Source organism: Erythranthe guttata, chromosome 6, assembly GCF_056151865.1.
Source record: "Erythranthe guttata isolate IM_541 chromosome 6, IM_541, whole genome shotgun sequence".
In the NCBI taxonomy this organism is placed as follows: Eukaryota; Viridiplantae; Streptophyta; class Magnoliopsida; order Lamiales; family Phrymaceae; genus Erythranthe; species Erythranthe guttata.
In genome coordinates this window covers 2,957,819-2,978,705 of record NC_142538.1, presented here as the reverse complement: position 1 = coordinate 2,978,705, position 20,887 = coordinate 2,957,819, and the positions used below count along the sequence as shown (strand labels likewise).

At 34.8% G+C, this 20,887-nt stretch overlaps 5 protein-coding genes across 5 annotated transcripts; 2 read left to right on the top strand and 3 right to left on the bottom strand.

Annotated features, from left to right (window-relative positions):
• Positions 1-436: 436 nt before the first annotated feature.
• On the top strand, positions 437-4,307 carry LEW3 (UDP-Glycosyltransferase superfamily protein). The gene is made up of 7 exons (XM_013003375.2): positions 437-784; positions 1,166-1,452; positions 1,792-1,978; positions 2,843-2,911; positions 3,018-3,211; positions 3,709-3,818; positions 3,914-4,307. The coding sequence occupies exons 1-7, from the start codon at positions 482-484 to the stop codon at positions 4,156-4,158; spliced, it is 1,395 nt and encodes a 464-aa protein (XP_012858829.2). The 5' UTR covers positions 437-481; the 3' UTR covers positions 4,159-4,307.
• A 1,287-nt stretch (positions 4,308-5,594) lies between these two features.
• Positions 5,595-6,686, top strand: LOC105977440 (basic helix-loop-helix (bHLH) DNA-binding superfamily protein). The gene is made up of 2 exons (XM_013002750.2): positions 5,595-5,938; positions 6,031-6,686. Exons 1-2 carry the CDS (start codon positions 5,663-5,665, stop codon positions 6,475-6,477), a joined length of 723 nt encoding a protein of 240 aa, XP_012858204.2. The 5' UTR covers positions 5,595-5,662; the 3' UTR covers positions 6,478-6,686.
• A 2,122-nt stretch (positions 6,687-8,808) lies between these two features.
• Positions 8,809-10,003, bottom strand: LOC105977413 (RING/U-box superfamily protein). The gene has a single exon (XM_013002720.2). It carries the CDS (start codon positions 9,613-9,615, stop codon positions 9,109-9,111), a length of 507 nt encoding a protein of 168 aa, XP_012858174.2. The 5' UTR covers positions 9,616-10,003; the 3' UTR covers positions 8,809-9,108.
• A 2,683-nt stretch (positions 10,004-12,686) lies between these two features.
• Positions 12,687-14,295, bottom strand: ABI4 (Integrase-type DNA-binding superfamily protein). Its single transcript, XM_013002672.2, has one exon. The coding sequence runs from the start codon at positions 14,278-14,280 to the stop codon at positions 13,189-13,191; it is 1,092 nt and encodes a 363-aa protein (XP_012858126.2). The 5' UTR covers positions 14,281-14,295; the 3' UTR covers positions 12,687-13,188.
• A 4,066-nt stretch (positions 14,296-18,361) lies between these two features.
• LOC105977433 (HXXXD-type acyl-transferase family protein) lies at positions 18,362-19,992 on the bottom strand. Its single transcript, XM_013002744.2, has one exon. It carries the CDS (start codon positions 19,794-19,796, stop codon positions 18,486-18,488), a length of 1,311 nt encoding a protein of 436 aa, XP_012858198.2. The 5' UTR covers positions 19,797-19,992; the 3' UTR covers positions 18,362-18,485.
• Between the last annotated feature and the right edge of the window lie 895 nt (positions 19,993-20,887).

Sequence of the window (20,887 nt, the reverse complement as noted above, 5' to 3'; positions counted from 1 at the left end):
AGCTTGCACGCCCAACTTGGGCGTGCACTGCATGAATGGGCGCCCAAAAGTTGGGCTTTTACGCGTTTTGGGGGGGGGGGGGTTGGATTTTTTTGGGAAGTTTTAGGGTTTTAGAGAGATAAAGTGTTTTTTGTTATAAACCGCAAATAGCAATGTTCGAACCGCAAATAGCAAGTCCCATTAATAATCATTAAAATAGAACCAAAGGAAAAAATAAATAAAAGAAAAACACATGATGACCAAACTGATGAATAAGCTCAAAAAGGCCCAAATAACACAAAGCAAATAAGAGAGGTCCATGAAAGAATTGTATACTACAAGGTGGGCCGGTCAAGACCCGACTCGACTCGACCCAAACTAACTTTAAACCGTTTGGAGCCCAACCCGACCCGAACCGTCACAATTTTATTTTTTCCGTTAATTATTATTATTCATCATCTGATAAATGTTTATTGACTGAATTTCTTCAGTAATAGCTCTGATGGCTTCACTTCACCTCTTCGCTTTGACGCTCGCAACCATAATATTGGCTCTGATCACCAGAATCGTCTCCGTTGTGTTCTATCACCGAAGAAACCGGAAAAATGCCGTCGGATTCTTTCACCCCTACACAAACGACGGCGGCGGTGGTGAGCGAGTGCTCTGGTGCGCCGTCAAATCCGTCCAGGAAGAGTCGCCGGATCTCGAGTGTGTTATCTACACGGGCGATCACGAAGCTTCTCCTGAATCCCTTGCCGCTCGGGCGATCGATCGTTTTGGCGTCAAATTGGTTCACGCTCCAAAGGTATATTCAGTTTTCAGGCACTCCTTTATATTTTGTAAAATTCGTAGAAAATTTGAAGGTGTAGAATTTTAACCTTGTAAAAATGTTTGTGTCTAAAATTATTTTATAGAAAACAATTTTTGGTTATTGGTACTCGAATTATATATTTATTTTATTTTCTAGGTTTTTAGGAGATAGTTTTACTGACCTTGTGTCTATAGGAATATTCGGCAATGCTTTTAATCATTCATTGCACTTTAGTTGTTGATTGCTGATAAATGATTACAATAATCCTTTGGTATAATCTACACATATAGATAGAAGTATAGAACTGTTGAATCGGGAGAGGAATATTTCTTCTTTTTTATATTTTTTTTTCTGGATTATTTTTTTATTTGACAGGTGGTGCATCTGTATAAAAGGAAATGGGTTGAAGAAACTACATATCCTAGGTTTACTATGATCGGTCAGAGCCTGGGTTCGGTGTACCTTTCATGGGAAGCTTTGAGCACGTTTACTCCTCTGTATTTTTTTGATACAAGTGGATATGCATTTACGTACCCCGTTGCGCGGATTTTTGGATGTAAAGTCATTTGCTACACACATTACCCAACGATTAGTTTAGACATGCTATCACGGGTTAATGCGCGGAGTTCTATGTACAATAATGATGCTCTGATTGCTAAAAGGTATGCTTCTTCTCACAGAAAGCTGAAACTCAAAGCTTCTTTCAGGTTTGAAAAAACTCGACAGTTTGTCATGTTGGTTCTACAATGAATTAATTTGAACTGTAATAGAATACTAAATCAATGAATGAAATACTGTCTTTATCTGCCCCGATTTTCTGATAAAGTTAATAGGTTGTGGAGATATTTTTAATGGATATCTGATATGATTTTGCCATAAGTTATCTTGTTACATTGCGGATTGTAAAATGTAGATCAAAGTCATTTAAGGTTTGAGAATCCTATAACTTTTGCTCTAATTGCTGTTTGTTTTTGAAGCTAATAGAAGTTTTTCTTTGCCAGTGTCTTCTTCTCGCAGTGCAAAGTTATCTATTACAAGGTTTTCAGCTGGATGTACGGAATTGTAGGATCTCATGCACATCTTGTTATGGTTAATTCGTCATGGACACAGTCTCACATTCAGAAGCTTTGGAGGATTCCAGATCGTATTACGAGGGTTTACCCTCCCTGTGACACTTCTGGTCTTCAGGTTTGCATTATATACTATTTTCTTTTACGTCATGTTTGGAGTTAATTTGAATTTATTTTGCACAAATCTTCTGTATCTTCACATACCAGCTTAGAAAAGATTTGGACATTTCAGCTATTTTTAGCAAAAAGCATAGTATACGATTTTTTTGTGATTATGTTCGACTAAAAAAATTAGCGAAACAATTTTGAGATGAACTATTTTGTGACTATTTATGAATACACATCTTCTTTACTATATATTTGAGTGTTAGAAAATATTAAAAAAAGATGTGACCAATTTAGCTATTTTTAGCAAAAAATGTGTGCTTTAGTATACAATTTCTTTTGCAATTTTGCCTGAATATACAAAAATTAGTCAAACAGTTATTAGATTAACTATTTCTTCACTATTTGTGAATAAATATCTTCTATGCTATACATTTGAGTGTTAAAAACATTTAAAAAAAAATCTGAACATTTCAGTTATTTTTATCAAGAAACGTGTTATAGTATACGATTTTTTGTGATTTTGTTTGAAAAAAAAAAAAATAGGGAAGCAATATATGAACTATTTCTTGACTACTTGTGAATTAAGTTGTTCTATACTATATATTTGAGTGTTCAAAAAGTATTAAAAGATATTTGAACATTTCAGCTACTTTTAGCCAAAAGTGTGTGCTGTTGTATACATGTTTTTGTGATTTTTGCTCGACTATTCAAAAGTTAGTGAAATTTTTTTTAGATGAACTATTTATCGACCATTTATGTATAAACATCTTCAACATTATATATTTGGGTGTTAAAAATATTAAAAAAATATTTGAACATTTCAACTATTTTTAGCAAAAGGCGTGTGCTTGATTAGAACTGTGGCTGAAAACAGGTGCTGCCATTAGAAAGATCGACCGAACCAATGAAGATCATTTCTGTGGCTCAGTTTCGTCCTGAGAAGGTGGGAATTTTTTGAGATCAAGGTATCCATACTTACGGGATAATTCATTTCTCGGTCTGTTGGATATTTGGTGAAATTCAACTCAATTTTGATGGTTTTTCCACAGGCGCACCCACTTCAACTTGAGGCGTTTGCAGTTGCCATAAAGAATTTGGATGCAGATCTGCCAAGACCTAAGCTCCAATTTGTCGGTAGTTGCAGGAATGAAGCTGATGAAAAAAGGTTGCAATACTTGAAGGACCGCGCCAATGAGTTGAAATTGGACAATGATGTCGAGTTTCACAAAAATGTTACATACAGGTTTGCAATATTTTCTCTGAAACTAAATCTGCAGTCTGTACACCGATCGATATACGTTGTAGAATAGATTTAATAGATTCTAAAAAGGTACTGAATATTTTGATTCTTGCCCTAAATTTGATTATGCTGCAGACAATTACTATGTGTTATTTTTGTGCATATATATATATATATATATATATATATATATATATATATATATATATATATATATATATATATATATATATATATATATATATATATATATATATATATTTCTGTAGCAGATCTTTTTATCATTGAAGCTAGTATAGTAGCAGTTTTGGTATAAGAATGCACTTCAAAACGATTTATCACATGTTAATTGTGCATACTATAAATGCTCTATCTTTTCGATTCGTCTATTTCCCTTTACCATCTTTATTTGATTTTGATAGGTTATCTTCCTTTATACATTATGAACTCTATAGACTTGATATTTGGTTTCATCTATTGGCTCTCTTCTTGTTATGCAGTAATCTGGTGAGTCTCTTGGGCGGTGCAACCGCCGGAATTCACTCGATGATAGACGAACACTTTGGCATATGTGTGGTGGAATACATGGCTTCTGGTGCCATACCAATTGGTCCGTTCACATTTTCTTTTTCTTTTTTTTTGCTATTTTTACGGGTCACAGTTTTTTTTGCCTTCTTAATTTAATTTAAATTTTATTTACCTCAGCTCATAATTCAGCCGGACCTAAGATGGATATAGTGTTATCTGAAGATGGTAAGCAAACAGGATTTCTCGCAGAAAGCGTGCAAGAATATGCAGATGCCATCCTCAGCATTATCAGAATGCCAGTAAACGAGCGGCTCGAGATGGCTGCTGCCGCCAGAAAACGGGCTTCTCTGTTCTCAGAACAAAGATTCTACCAAGATATGAAGGCTGCAATTCGACCAATTATGTTAAATACTTCTCAATGACATATATACATATATATTATTTCTTAAGACATAGACACAAGGTTTCATCTGATACATGTTCTAACTGAGAAAAAAACATAACACGGTTCTTCGCCTGATGTAATGACACCCAACAAAATTTGACAGTACATTGTTCTTGTTTTTTTTTTTCTTTTTGTTTGATTGCACTTAACCATTGTGTGATTGTTGTTGGGGGGTGGGGGGTGGGAGGTGGTAGATCAATGGTCGTATCAATCTTTAGAACCCTACTTTGTGGTGGGATTTAATTACGACTGCAATTGAGAAATAGGGCCCTACAAACCAAGACTTGTGGGTTATTTTAACCTTTTGTTTTCTTGCGCAGGTCAATTTTCTTAGCCATCTTTTTTGTAAAAGTGAGAAACAAATCACAGTTGTGATTTGTGTGAATTATCTCTTCTTTTTTTCTTGCATTCTCGAATTCGAACGTCATACATGTTCGTCTTCTTGTTCTTTATTATGTTTCTATCTGTTCTCGTTTTCGCCTAATACTGACAAAGAGTTAGTGGTGGGACAAACAAGTGTGGATTATGGAATCTAAAGTAAGGTTTTAGTGGGTTCGTTTTATGCTACGTTTGGTGAACTTCATCTATTAATATTTAATCGTACGCATGTTAATTATTCAATACATATTTTATACAAACTGTGGCATGCTTATATTTACAAGACCGTTTTAAGTGCTGTTCATTTTGTTTGCAGTGAATGTGAAGAAGAAATTTTTTATATTACGTTTGTGTTCAAACTTGGGGTGTGAACGTTAGCTCTGACATATTCGTTGGAGCTTTTGAGTGTCGGTTAATTGCAATAAATATGCAGAAAATCTTGTCATGGACGAATTAGTGTATAGTCTATATGTTTTAACTTTCTTAAATCAAAGTTAGATAGAGTCTATTGTAAATACTCATCTTGATTACATAGTTTGTACGTAGGTCTAGAGATACGATGGTTTGTGTAAAAAGAAGCTAGATTTCATTGAATGTTATATTATTATTATTATTATTTAGACCAAATCATCAACATGCTTAAAAAAAACTAAGAAGATTGTGTAAATTAATTATAATATCACACATTGATTTTTTCTTTTTTTTTCATAAAATGTAAACTCAATCTTATATATATTAATATAATAAAAGAGATCCTAATGTATGATTGCAGATCCAAAAATGTAATAATCATGCCATGAAGTGACGGCAAGAAAAGGCCAACAACAGTTCCCATAATTCCTATTTGACGAATTACAAAAAAGTTAACACCACATCCAACCAGTCACCATCTTGTTTTTCAGATCACACATTATTCAAACTTATTATCACTTGTTATATACCACTACATCATGTGTTATATATATATATATATATATATATATATATATATATATATATATATATATATATATATATATATATATATGTTTCATTGTTTGTTTGTGGATTTCAAGATCCAAACAAAAAATATGAGTAATTAAGATAAAATTGTTTTCTTGAAAATGGAAAATTGCTTTTGGGCGGAACTAGAAGATCAGTATAAAGACAGCAGCTTAATGGTTCCATCATCATGGATTTCTCCCAGCGACGCCCTGCAGTACCATTGCTACAATCCCGCCGCCGTAGTCCCGCCGTGGGCGCCGCCGCCCTTTGAAGGTTCACCGGAGGACAGAGCCGCCACTGCTTCTAGAAGCCACAGCGAAGCTGAGAAGAGGCGCCGCGACAGAATCAATGCTCAGCTCTCCACTCTCAGGAAACTCATCCCAATGTCCGAAAAGGTACTCTCTCTCTCTCTCTCTACTCTCTCTCTCTCTCACACACACACACAATGCATTACATATATATATATCACTATTTATATAATAAGCAGATGGACAAGGCAGTGCTGTTAGGGCACGCGGTGGAGCAAATAAAGGAACAGAGCAAAAGAGCAAAAGAAGTGAGCAAATTATCGACAATCCCAACAGAGAACGATCAAGTGACGATAATCGATGATCACTCGAACACGGATAAAGAAAGTCACATTATCCAAATGAAGGCGACGATCTGCTGCGACGATCGGCCGGAGCTACTGTCCGAAATAAACGGCGCGATAAAGGGGTTGGGGCTGACAGTTATGGAAGCGGAGATCACGGGCTTGGGTGGCAGGGTGAATAGCAGCTTTGTGGTGTGTGCAAATGTGAAAAATGTGTGCATTGCCTCGTTGAAGCAGTCGATCAAGTTGGCGTTGGGGCGTGTCGTTTTATCTTCCGGCGACTCGAGTTATTGTGTTAGAAGCAAGAGGCAGAGGTTTTTCTATCCTAATAATTCTTATTGATTTATTTATTTTTATTATTGATTGAAATTGATTGGAATTTGGGATTTTTTTGTTCATGATCATGTTTTTTTTTTCCTTTTTGGGGGGAGGGATGAGAGGGATTTATATGATTAGGTGATGCAAGAAACATTTGTAATATATGGGTTTTGATGTATGTATTGGAGGAGTTATTTTGTATTTGATAAATAAATATGAAAATGATTTAAGGGTGAATTGGGGCAATCTCCATGTTTTAAGGTTAAATTACGATTTTTTTTTTTTTTTTTATTAATTACAACTACTCCCACTCAACTAAGAATATTCTTACACGTCTATCTTTGCGGTGCTAAAGTTAGTAGAATCTTCTGAATTACGTGGAATATTCTCCAGTTTGTACCAGTTTATTCTATTCAAGCTCCATATGTTAAAACAAGATGATCATAAGATGTGCCTTTTGGATAGTAAATACATATTGTGGTGTATCAGAAACTGCATTTTACACAAAACAAATACAAACTATAGAACATTCCACAAAATCTAAAAGATTCTGTTGAATTTGACACTATAAAAGTAAAAGTGTAAGAAAATTCATAGTTGAGGGAGATGATTGTAAGTTTCCAAACATGAGAGTGTTTTTCGTAATTTGTTTGATTTTACCGACGTAAAGGGAGAAATTTGACATTTGGATTTTTATTTTCCAAGAAATCACCATGTGAGACTTTGTCCGATATTTACAAGTACCAACGTACTATGCTGTTTTCTTGGGATTTTGCCTAGGATTCCGAATCCAACGCCTTGTTTGGTACAACGAATTGGGCCCAAGAAAAAATGAATTAAAATCTTGCCAAAATGTTTTAAATAAATGTTCTATTTATACAAAAAACTTTTCGAGGCCCAAAAAAGCTAGGGCCCAAGACAGAAAATATAATGGGATCGATTGTTTTCTTGTCCAATTCAATCTAGTAATCTTATATAAATTGTCTCGCAAATGTTAGTCTTTCAGTCGGAGCAAGTGAGCATGTGTCAATTGATCTAATTGCGAATCCCATTACAAACGAACGCTAAGTTGAGTTTGTCACGCATGGTTACCTTATAGGTTGATTTACGTTTTTCTGTGGTGGTTGTGAGTTCCTTCTTTAAAAAAAATGAATATATATTATACACATTGAATATATTGCAATCTATTCATCCGAAAATTTAGACCAATTTCACTCATTATTGTTCAATTATTGACATATATTAATTTATATGTATACAAATGTGAAATGTGAAGTTGACAATTCAAAGTCTTAACTCCAAAATTTGAAACATCTAAACCCATACTGTGAGTATTATTTTACTTACTGGTCACAGAGTTCCAGTGGGAATTATTATGGGCTAAAATTAAAAATATCACCAGCATTCTGCACACTTTGAACTGGTTGAATTGGTTGATGAATAATACCAATCTATAACTTTATTATTATTTATTTTTCAATATATTTTTGTGGTTGCCATAAATAAATGCAACCATCAATACTTGTCACATTACTGAACATAACATCTGTGTGTGTGTGTTTATTATATTTATATGTATATATATAAATATATATATAATAAATATATGTGTACATGCATAGTTGTATTCTAGATTGGGTCTCATTCAAAATCTACTTGCAGAAAACTCTAGATTGGCATTTACTGCATAATTAAATATATTTCAATTTCAGAAGGTCCCCCAATATCCATTGGCCACTCCATTTTATTCTTATTTTATGTGGTGTACCTTAATTTCCAAGATGAATCTTTTTATTTTATTTACCAAAAAAAAAAATTAAAATTAATTATTGTGATTTATTCTAGTCAATTTGAAAGCTATACATTAAAATGTAAATAAAATATTAATGAATGCATTTATATACGTATCATCAATTTGTAAAACAAAGTTATAAATTCCTAGCATGATTTAGTGCAACTGACTGTAGTCGACAAGTTAGGTAAAAGCAAAGATTGAATTGATGATGCTAATTTTAAGCACATGCATAAGTTATTATCAAAATAAGTTGGTAAAAAGCACAAATTTTGCCAAGAAATATATGTTGGATCATCACTAATTCTAAGTCAATTTGAACTAATTTTTAAATATTACTATAAATTCTAAAAATAGTATATATGCATGCAGTCATTGAAACTTTTTCCGCCACATCTTTTTATCGAAAATAAATTCATTTAATCTAATGTTGACCTTTACGAACAGTCAACAAAATGAAATTATTGTTATGTTTTATATTTAAATAATCTTCTAAAATTGATCCCGCGACAATTTTTTCTACCAAATGTTATTTTATGCGTAATAAAATAAATAAATCAAAATTAAGTTAAACCAATTTATTAATAATTCAAGTACGTGCTACCTTTAAGGCTGTGATGTAATCATTAATATAACATGCACGAAGAGAAACATAATTACATAAATATTATTAATTAATTTTATCCTAGAATTGTAAATAAATTTCCACGTCAGATATTCCTCCACAAGACACAGTATCCAAGGAGTCCAAATAAACTGCACAGTCAAACAGTATATCCCCATTTCGAGGGAGGTAAAAAGAGAGTGGGAAAACAATTTTTAAAAGAAAAAAAAGAAAAAAGAGAAAAAGAAAGGGAGACGAGTCAAACAGGTGAGTCGACTCGGAGAGAAGAACGACAAAGCGGGCAATTGGACTGAGTGGTGAGCCACTTATCCACGCACTCGGAGTGAAAACAATGGTTGCATTCCGGCAGCACTTTTACTTTCTCCCCGTCCACGAATATTCCGAGGCATATACAGCACTCCGCCTCGGTGAAGTACTCGGCGCCGCCGCCGCCGCCGCCGGGAGCTGGATTAATCCTGTGCAGCACGATAGGGAGGCTGTTAATCGCAGATGGGTCGAGGCCACGCAGCCTCGACGGTGGCGCGTGGGCGGCTAGATGGGCGGCGGAAGTGGATGTTGTTAGTGGCGGAGGAGGGCCGGAGCGGCAGACCCACCGGGCGTAGAGGAAGAGGAGCGCCACCAGGATGATGACGGAGAAGAGGACCAAGATGAAGAAGAGTGTCCGGCCGCGGATTTGGAAGTTGCTGTCGTCGAACTCGGCGTAGTGCCACCGGAATGGCTGCGACGTTTCTTGCTCGTACGCCATGTTCGCCAGCTAATTACACGGCGGCGCTTTGGTTTCAATGAGTATGACTGTGACCTATTTTTTTTTTCTTTTTTTCTTTTTTTGAAAGATGTGGTGGCGGCGGAGATGGTGGCGGCGATTGGTGGCGGAGGTATGTATATTGTGGAAGTGGGGATTACCGATTGGGGATTGGATCTGAAGGAGAAGAAGTTGTTCAACACAGAGTTCAGTTTGCTTACATTAAGTAGCTTTACTTGTACCTGCTAAGTCAGGGCAACTCCACCACTCGCACTCTATAGCGCGTGGCCTACATTATTTAGGATTTTTAGTTTTAATTATACTATATTCTAAAAATAATAATAAGGGGGTTTTTAAATTGAACTAACTATTAATTAAAAGTGAAATTACAAACTTAAATTATGGGGTTATTACAGTACATTTAAAGGTGTTTGTTATATATAGATATATATCATACAATTAACAAAAAAGGAAAATAGTGTGCTATATGTCTAGTGGCCACTCTTTTTAATTTTTTTACTTTTGAAATAAAAGTAGTGAATAATTCCACATTTGCTTTTCTCTTCTAAGCAAAACAAACTTTGAAGCGTGTACAATACATGTTATATATTTACCATATGGAACAATATTATTTTTAGAGCATGTAAAGAATTTTTATTTTGATTAGCTATTATGAAATTTTGTAATTTTTTTTCTTTTTCAATGCTCCCATCTTACTCATTTAGATCTTTATTATTCATAAGTACAAAAACGCATACATCCATATTGGCGTGTGCATATTAACGATAAAAAAATCCACGCGATATAACTTTACCAGTGTAGCATTACCTACTAGCTAGTCCAATATTTTTAATTTCCTTTGATTGGATTGAAGATTTGGAAATATCTAGTACCAAATTTGAACAAGGATTTGTATAAAGTGTGACATGATCACCAATAAGGGCATTCCACATTAGTGCTAAGCTCTTAATTTTGTTTGTGTGTTGAGTTGGCGAAAATGACCAAAAAGACTTCTTTATATTTTGATTTTTTTTATGGAATGGTTGATTTCATTTTTCTTTTTTCTTTTTTATTTTATTTATTTATTTGCCCAAATAGAAGAGACGCCATTGGATAAGCTTTGTTTTCGTTGCAACTACCAGACCTGTAAAGGACACTTGTCCAGAGGGGAAAATTCCGGCATGGTTACAAAGCAAATTTGCAATATAAAAAAAAGGAATTTAATTTTCTTGTCAAGAATTAGCACTTATAATAATTGTTTTGGAAGTAAAAATACTAATTTGAGTCCCGTTTCAATTATTATTATTTTTTTTGAAAAAATCGAAATAGGTAGTAAAAAACTTGATCCTGAAAGAAATATCGGCCGAAACCGACGAAATTCAAGAACTTTATTTCTAAAATATATATGAATACGCAACATCATTTTTTTAATTTTTGGCACATACTGATATTTTTAGAAATTTCTAAAAATACTAGTTACCATAAATAGTTCGCATGCCATCGTAAACGCCGGACACATTATTGAAGATCAGCAATTCTATTTACGAATAAGGCAACGACCCCTATATAACTCTGTAAAAGTAAATAATTTGGCAACAGTCGCAAGATCGAGCTTGTCACACAAGCACGTCTGGACTTCTTATGATTTCGAAAAAATTATTTCGATTTTGGGCCTCCATTCTCACATAATAGATTCATTAGCCCATTAAGCAATGGATCAGAGTTTGCTTTAATAGTACAGATATGAAGCCCAAATGAAATTAGTGGGCTAAATTAGAAATCCAAGCTCAAATGGGAATTCAGATTTCGACTCCATAACCAAGATAATGGGTTTTGTGAATTTTTCAATTTTACTAATACAATTTTGCTTAGAATGGGATTTTGACCACTTTTAGTCTGGTTTTGACAAAACTCTATACATGTAAAATTGTAAACATTTTAATTAGTTTTGTAATGATTAGAATAAACTAGATTGAATGTCAGATGGCAAAGTTATACATTAATGATTCACATTTTGAATTTTAGATAACTCAACACATCAAAGTTGTGGCCGTTATTCACTATTTTATCCATATATATCTCACGCGACATGCAATCTTGGTGATACAAGTTGGATTAAATAGCTAACACAAAGAAGAACTCCAAATTCCGCGCTTTGAGTTTTGCCGGATTAAGCCAAAAAATGGTCAAAGTTACATTTACAGTCAGAACGAAATTATTAAAACTTAAACGACATCTATCACATCCCTAAATCAACCAATAATATATATATATCCTCTTCAATACTTCAACACATCATTATTATGGTTAATTTCAGTACTTTCCCCTTCCATTTGTATAAGTATATATCCTCACTTACCTCCAGTATATTTACCTGGATATTCTATTACCCTCAAAAATAACTTATTTTTACCACTTGCACCCTTTCCCTCTCTCATTTTCTGCTAAATATCTCTTGCACATAACCTAATTATCAATAAGGACACAAGTTTTTTTGCTTTAGGTAAAAGTCATGTTCGTTTTTACATGTGAACAATACGGATTTTGTGTACAATTCAACGCATTTTCCATTTTGACCATAAATTTACCGTCGAAGTTAACTCTTTGCCAAATTTATATCCACAGTACAAAAACATGTTTTACGCAGTTGAGCTCGTTATCAACTATAGGTCCAACATACATATATCAAAATCGAAGTTAAGTTCGATATTTCGACTGAATTGTATCGTTCACAAGTCCAACACATATCTAAATCCATGTTAAGTACGATATTTCGACTGATCTGAATCGTACATAGGTCCAACACCAACCTAAATCGAATTTAAGTACGACATTTCACCTGAGCTGAATCGTTCATAGGTCCAAAACCTAATCAAAATGAAGGTTAATTACGACATTTGGAGTACTGATCTGAATCGCTCATAGGTCTAATTAACACATATCTAAAACTATGAAAAAATTTTGATGAGAAAAAAAGAAGGAATTTACCGGCATCAAATTTTCAAAATATAATGCTTATAAGTACGATAAATTATATAATATATATTGTACATATGAAACAAACATTGCTCATATCCAAATCAAGGATTACAATCGATCTCTGGCCCATCACAAAACCCTAATTGATAGTGATGAAACTCAGATCTTGTTTAAATATAATTTCACAACAAAATTAAATCACCATCAATTTCTTTTCTTTTTTTTTTTGCCTTATATGAATTTAATTTGGATATTAACGAAATTACAAAATTCAGCAGAAAAACACGGAAGGGCCCTCAAGATTCTGATGTGACATACCTCAAAAAGAAGAGTTACATGCATATATCCATCTTGTCAACGAGCAATATCTTTCTCTAGTTCAGAAAACATGCAAAACTCAAACTCAGAAAAAACCCTAATTTGCTGACAAGATCTCCGATGCATTTTCTAACAATTATCCAGCTGGACTTTTGAATACAAAAACCTCGGTCTTCGTCCCAAATCTTGAATAATAATAATAATCTGATCGTCAAGAAATTTAATCTGCATGCAAACTCAACTGCCATTTTCCGAGATCTGATCAAAATGAACCCTATTTCAAATATTATCAAACAAGAATGGATCGCCGTAATCCCAAAGACTAGTTGAAGGGTAATCGTCTTCACTAGCTAACGGCCACGTCGGTGAGGTGACGTATCCGTTCAGCACCTCCGCCGGATCTGTAATCGCCGGCGCCGCCGGCAAGTGGTCGGTCTTTGCATTATTAGACAAACTTGACCCGACGGAGCCCACGTACGAACTCATTTCATCATACCCAACGTTGCTCTGCAAGTGATTGAAGTCCGGAATTTGTTGGGGATAATAATCTGTGTTATTGTTATTAGGGTTAGGGTTAGGGTTTGGATAAGAAGAGTATTTTGACGACTGATCCCTAACAATTGTGGGGTCGGCTTCAATAATCTTGAAATCATTATTCGATCCGTACTGTTGCTGCTGCTGCTGAACCAGACACATCTGTTGTTGGGGTACGATGTTGTTGTTGTGGTATTGTACGGTGCTAGGGTAAAACCCGTACTGCGGGTAGTTTGCTGCCATTCCTACTGAGGCCGGCGGCGGTATCTGCGGCAGCGGCGGAGCGGAGAATGTGAGGCCGAACCCTGCCGGGCGGGGGAGTAGAGGTCGTAGGGTTTGCGTTGAAGATGAAGAGGATGAAGTCGTCGTTCTAGACGATGAGTGAGAAGACGAACCGCCACTCACACCGCCGCCGTTGCTGGCGGCGCCGCTGCCGGAAGGTTGGAGATTCAGCTGGGCCTTGTTTCCGTAGAGTATGATGGCGGCGCGGTCGTAGGCGCGGGCGGCGTCCTCCGCGGTGGCGAAGGTGCCCAGCCACCGTCGAGTGCGCTTACGTGGCTCCCGGATCTCGGCGACCCATTTGCCCCAGCTCCGCTGGCGGACACCCCGGTACCTGAACTTGCCGTTGTCGGGGCCTCCTTTGCCGCCGCCGCCGCCGCTGCCGCTCTTACCTTTCTTGGCACCGTTGTTGGTGGTGGTGGTATTGGCACCGCCGCTAGCGGAGTCGCTGGAGGTGGTGGTGGAAAGTGATGGAATAGTGGTGCTGTGGTCATTGTTTTGTTCGTCGAGGTCTCGGGGAAGGTGAATATTAGGGTCTGAAATGGCAGCACCGCTCATAGTGAGTGGTTGCTCAAAGAGGTGGCGCAAAATAAAAATTAAAGAAAAGTCTAGAGAGAGAAAGTCTAGAGAGAGAGAAGAAAAGTGGTGGGTTTGTGCCTCGTAGTGTGTTTACCCAATTGAGAAGACTCTCTGTGTGTAGTGTGTGTGAATGAATGCCTGTGTGTGTTCACTGTAAATGGTGGAATAGGGCGGTGGTCATGTGGCTGCACAGACGATATCATGTACTATACGTTTTTATATATACATATATGTATGTATAATAATTTGTGTATACTTACATGCATGTTTGTATCTATATATCAGATGTATGTATATATAGTTGTTCCTAGCTACATGTATACATATACGATTGGCGGAACATGGGAGATTGCTCCCTTGTGAAGAAACATGTATGTACAAGTATTCGATTTTTCAAGACATGCAAATTTTTATTTTTCTTCCTTTTTCATTATTTTATTCCAATATTTCATGGTACGTGCGTGCAGAAAACTTATTTAATCTATTTCCTATTTTATGTTTTAGTATAATATAGTATTTGTATATCGTATCCATTAAGTAACTAAAAAAAATGTCTTTTATAATAACACTATATAGTGTAAAAACGGTTTTGTACAACCTACGCTTGTTGAAGTACACTGTGTAGTTTTATGCTATTAATCTATACATAATAACATCCACCTATGTATAAGTGTGATTAATAATTATTTATGCAGATCTGCACTATAAAAACACATAGTGTATTTCATCGGGTGTAGGATCTTATAAGTAAAAAATAGCAAGAATAAAATTTAGGATAACTCACAACCTTATGACAAAATTACGAAAACCCCCCTCACCTATAAATTTTCTTACATGTCCACCCTTGCGGTTTCAAATTTAGTGGAATCTTTTTGATTATGTGGAATACTACACTTTTGTACCCGTTTTATCCCATTCGAGCTCCATATTTTGAACCAAAATGATCATAAAATGTTTTTTGGCTGGTATATATCAGAAACTGTATTTTTACACAAAACGAGTACAAACTAGAGTACATCCCACAGAATCTAGATAATTATGTTGAATTTGACACTATAAAAGTGAAGGTGTAAGAAGATTCATAGTTGAGAGGTAGATATAATTAGCCAAACAAAAGGGAGTTTTTCGTAATTTGACCATATCTCAAGGCTGGTTGTAATTTACCCTAAAATTTAAATTAAATACCAGGAAAATGATAAAATATGAATGGTATGATCGAGACCTTACTTCGTGAATAAGGTAGTTTTGCGGCAGCCAAAGCTGGTTAATATTTATTTAGTAATAAATTGTTTGCTCCTTCCAATAACATATAAAGCAAGAAACGCGTCTGGTCTTATTCCATATTTATTGTACTAGGGTTTGCTTATTATTGCCATTTATAATTGCGCACTATTTCAAATTCTTATAACTAATTCACATTTTGTAAAAGATATCACACCAAGATATTTAGAGTGTTTTTATTAAGCTTATTAGATGTTAAAAAGAACTTAGATGTTGAAGAGTTGTTAAGTTCTTTTAAAGTGCCTAATTTGTTTTTGTAAACATCTTCAAAATTCTAAAAATAAGGCGTGGGAGAGTTTTTAAGATTTTATCAAAAATACATCTCTCCATTTTTTTTATTTAAGGTCTTATAATAAGTAAAAATAACTTATAAGTTCATTATCCAAACACTTTAAAAAATAATTTAAAAAAAATATAACAACTTATCAAGTCTTAAAACAACTTATCAGACATAAGAACATATTAACTATTTAAAATAAGCTTAATTAGTCAAACAGTTTCATAGTATAGTATGAATTACCAGTCATAATATTAATATTTAGTAAATTACATTTTATGCGAACACGGTAAAAGAAGAATTAACAACTTTTTCCATATATTTTAAAAAGATTGATTAATTGTTAGTTGGTGATTTCTCAACAAAAAGAAATCCATTTAATAATTTAAGAGAGGTTATTTAAAACTTTTATCATGGGAAATGAACATAATTAATAAATTAGACTTCTAGAAAATTTAATAATAGGTAACAGCAATTCATTATGTAAATTATAGGAGTAACAACCTTGGAATTTGATCTTCCTTTCATAATTAATTTATTATTTTATTACGTAAAAGGATTTAGGTAGGTAGCTTGTGAGACTTCGTTCAATTAGTAGCACTTATTTATTTCGTTAGTAACATTATTCATTTAAGATTTATACTTTAATTTAAAAATAACAACAATTTAATTAGTTATTAATATCTCAATCAAGTAATGTAATTATTCATTTTACTGAGTTTACATTCCCAGACATCATATTTCACAGTTTTTTCTATGCTACAACAAGTGAATTTACTTGAAGTGGTGTTATTTTACCTATAATCATGTTCTCATACATTTTGTATATACATCCACACGTATTATGTGTTCGACTCCATGTAAATTAAAATGGAAAAATTATCCGAAGAAATTCACTAGATGAAACATCAGATGGACCATATTTCATTTTTGTAAGTTGGTGTCGATGAAAAATGGATCCTTCCCATGTAATCGTAATAAAGTTTTAAATTTTGAAAATTGAAGAAATGTAATTAGAATTAATTTTGTACTTCCGAAAATAATAATTATAATCAGTAGTTACGTCCTCCTACTCGAGATTATAAAATTGGAATAAGGTAATGAAAAAAGGGTGATAAAAGAATTATCATATCATATATAAAAAGAAAAGAAAAATATATGTCTGAATCTTATAATTAAATAGTTAAATAAGCAGCGGTGATGAATGGAACAGCTCTCATCCGAGGATATTATACAAAAGCTTTGTCTGAACGAAAACAAGAAAAGAAAAATAAAATAAAACAAAAAAGGAGTTAGCCAAAATAATGACAGATTTTTGATGATCAGAGTCTGAAATAAGGTCCCAATAACTTTCACTAGTTTCAATGTCACCTCTGTCCTCCACATGCTTTTTGCTTTTTTTTTACTTTTTTTTTAATGTTTTTTACCCTTTCTATATTTCACAGATTTAATTTTCACTAAAGTATCACAATTGGTAATGTTTAAACTTACCATATTGGTATATATACCATAAAATATCTAAATCTTTACTAGTTCAGGGCATCTCCAAGGTTAGATGCTAAAATCCGGAATGCTATATCTATAATAGCTGATGAACAGTGTTATAACAACTCAGTTTTTACTATTGTGATCCAACCATATCATCTATATTTTAGCATTTTATTATATTTTATTACTTTTTTATTTGATTATAAAAGATATTTATAATTAACATATAGTTAATTAAACTTAAATAAATAATATTATAATTAATAGATGATAAAACTTAAATATATAATAAATAAATTTAGATATTTAAATAAATAATATTATAATTAAACTTAAATTTAAATAAATAAATATAGATATTTAAATAAATATATTTATTATAATTAATATTATAATAAATAAGCAATTAAACAAAACTTAACTAAATAATTAAACTTAAATAAAAAGACATTTCTAGGATAAAGAAATTAAATCAAAAAAGAAAAATAAATCCTAGCCCATTTTGGGCCTGACACGTGACTATTATAATTAAAATAGAGTGAAAAGCTTTATTATTTTAATATTTTTTCATTTAGCATTTGTGTGCAGTAGCTGGTATATATACCAGATGGGTTTCTCTTTATACATGACATGCTAAAATTTAGCTTCTCCGTTGGAGATGAATTTTTGGGTCACAAATGCTATAATTTTGATTTTTTAGCATATAGCAGCTCCAAACCTTGATGGTTGGAGATGCTCTCACTGTAATAACATTTAAAATCGAATTGAAAGTAATAAATAAAAATAAAAATATCTGAACTTTGATGGGCCCAAGATTTAGAGGGTTCGATCTTAAACTAACCGGGTGGGCTTCGTGTTGCTGGACCGAATACTCAGTTGGACCGGCTCAAGTGAATATGGTTAGAGGACTGAATTTTATATTATTTATTTCATTCATTTTGGGCCTAAAAATTCAACACTTCAATTTTATAGTCAAAGACTTAAAATAATGATTTAGAAAAAAAGATGAATATTGTTACAATATTACTCTTAAAAATTGCATTTTTAGGTAATGTTACATTAATAGTTAATACTTCAGTAGGAGACTTTTCATCAAACTAAAAAAGAGAGAAAAAAAAAATACAAAAATGAAAACTAGCTAGGCAGCAGCATTTCTCAAGTAGTACAAGTACTGGTCAACGGCAGTTGACGGGACCGCCAGGTTGACTTTGAACGCACCCGCTGCACCGCAAACCGGCAACACTACGCAGTACTTATCACAGCAAACCGGGCCCACCTGAACCGGCCTCCCAATTCCAAAGTCAACGCTCTCCAGCCCCAGCCTTGACCACTGAGTCATGATCAGCACCCCCACCGAGTCCACACTCGCTTTGTTCCAGCTCACCAACTCCACCACCTCCCTCACGTACTCGTCCCCAACTCTTTCTTTAGCACTCTTCACAAGCTCCGCCGCGTGCCGCAGACCCTTTCCGGCCAAGTCCCCGGCGCGCGCCTCCGCGCATCCCAGAACGAACGCGTTCCCGTAGTACCCGCTCGGCAGGCGCGAGTTGACTCGGTGCCGTATGTTCACGCTGAAGACGAGTTTCACGATTTGGTCGGACGGCAAGTTCAAACCTCTGGCCCAGCTCCTCCAAACGTGCGCCGACAGAATCTCGAACGACGTAAATGTTGCCACCCGAGTTAACTTCTTCAAACCGTCCAACTCATTTTGATCGAAGATAACAGAAGTTGGCATCAGCCGTTCTCGAACAAAACGGGATGCAAACCCAGAAATATCGGGGACGCTTCTGAACTCAGGGTGACTCAGTGAGTTATCATCACGACTAGTACAGAAGGAAATCGGGTCAAGTAGATGACGACCCGAGATTGGTTTCGGATCCAGCTCAACGAGTCCTTGCTTACCGAGGGCCAACTCGGCGAACGAGTTGAGGAACTCACCACTACCGATTCCGTCGCACAAGCAGTGGTTGAATCCAACCGCCAGCGTGGCGCCGCCGTCTGACAGCCACGTCAGCTGGACCACGAGCGGTGGGCCACCCTTGAGGACATCGGCCACGTGGAAGGACAAGAACTTCCTCCACATTGCCCTGCGGCACGGCGCACCCTCGAAATCGGAGGCGGCGGTGGAGTCTGAAACCGCGGATATGAAGACGGCGCCTTGGCCTCGGCAGACGACCTCCAGACCGGAACCGTCGGGCCGGGTTCTCACCCGACCGGCGAGTGGGTAGTAAGGGACAAGGGCCCGGCCCAATGCAGACTTGACATTGTCTGTGACGGTAGCTTTATCAAAACTCCCACAGCGGGGTTTGTAGACAAGTAAATATTCAAAGGTAAAACGAACGAAGAGCTGTGAATCTAACGCAGAGAGTTGGAGAATGTGATTTGGCGTTGGCTTACATGGACCGATCACAACCGCTTCTTTTACATGCACACAACACCTACTCGACATTATTTTTATTTTTGCTTCAGCTTATTTGATGATATATCTTGTGACGAATAGATATACATATATATATATATATATACACACATGGGGTATCTTTGTTTACACAGTATACTGTGAGAGATTTGTGCAAGATTCTCAAGGCTACACTTTATGGGGAAAAATGGACGATAAAAAGAAAAAAAAAACAGCTTGGATTCTGCTTTCAATCTTTTTGGGCGGAAGAGAAAAAGGTGGATATATTTAATTTTTTAATTGTCAACTTTATAATATATGTGTACGTTGTATATTTTTATATTGTATATATTTATATATTTTTCGAGTAAATATCTACACTTGACTCGAGAGATTTGAAATCGGTTGCTTTTGCCTTTTGTGTAAATTGTGGGGTGTACTGTTCAATTATTAAAAATATGTTTATTTAATTAAATCGTTTTTATTGGGGCAAGCACCTTGTTAACTAATAGGCAACTAATTAATTATAATAATGTGGGTACTAATAATTAATTCAAAAATTCTGTTTCCAAACTATTGGAGTGAAGGCAAAGGGGGTGCATGGGAATATTACTCCTACTATTGTTCTGTCTGTAAAATGCATGATCTACCGGAATATTATATATTACATACTTCTGTCCGGTTGTAATTAATTCTATTCCATTGTCACTAATAGAATTTTTTATTACGACCATTAATCGTAGCAAAAAGTACCAAATTCATAGTAAAAAGTCTTTTCTACGAATTTTTCATGTAGTAGATAGTGGGCATGAAAAACCTTGCTACGGTAAATTTTCGTAGCAGATATTTTTTTGTTACGGTAAATACTAGTATTTACTACGATTCCTAGATTGTCGCATAGTAAAAGTTACCTTTTGTGACGGGTTTTTACCCTTTTTTTACTAGTGTATGTTAATTACTCCTAATGAATTTTTGAGTAAGATTATTTGCAAGCTTAAATACCACGTTAATTAGTTACATGGTGAGTGAATTAAGGGAAATTTATAAAGTTGAATAACAAAATCTTGGGTTGAAATTACATGAGAAATTTGAGTTTTTGTCTTATTAATTATACCAAAAGAAAAAAGAAAAAAAATCTAGTT

Bases quoted from the DNA above. Each gene is read 5' to 3' on its own strand.
- LEW3 (XM_013003375.2), top strand. From the start codon at position 482: ATGGCTTCACTTCACCTCTTCGCTTTGACGCTCGCAACCATAATATTG. The intron at 785-1,165 runs GTATATTCAGTT...TTTATTTGACAG, and splicing joins AATTGGTTCACGCTCCAAAG to GTGGTGCATCTGTATAAAAG. The intron at 3,212-3,708 runs GTTTGCAATATT...CTTGTTATGCAG, and splicing joins CACAAAAATGTTACATACAG to TAATCTGGTGAGTCTCTTGG.
- LOC105977440 (XM_013002750.2), top strand. From the start codon at position 5,663: ATGGAAAATTGCTTTTGGGCGGAACTAGAAGATCAGTATAAAGACAGC. The intron at 5,939-6,030 runs GTACTCTCTCTC...TATAATAAGCAG, and splicing joins TCATCCCAATGTCCGAAAAG to ATGGACAAGGCAGTGCTGTT.
- LOC105977413 (XM_013002720.2), bottom strand. From the start codon at position 9,615: ATGGCGTACGAGCAAGAAACGTCGCAGCCATTCCGGTGGCACTACGCC.
- ABI4 (XM_013002672.2), bottom strand. From the start codon at position 14,280: ATGAGCGGTGCTGCCATTTCAGACCCTAATATTCACCTTCCCCGAGAC.
- LOC105977433 (XM_013002744.2), bottom strand. From the start codon at position 19,796: ATGTCGAGTAGGTGTTGTGTGCATGTAAAAGAAGCGGTTGTGATCGGT.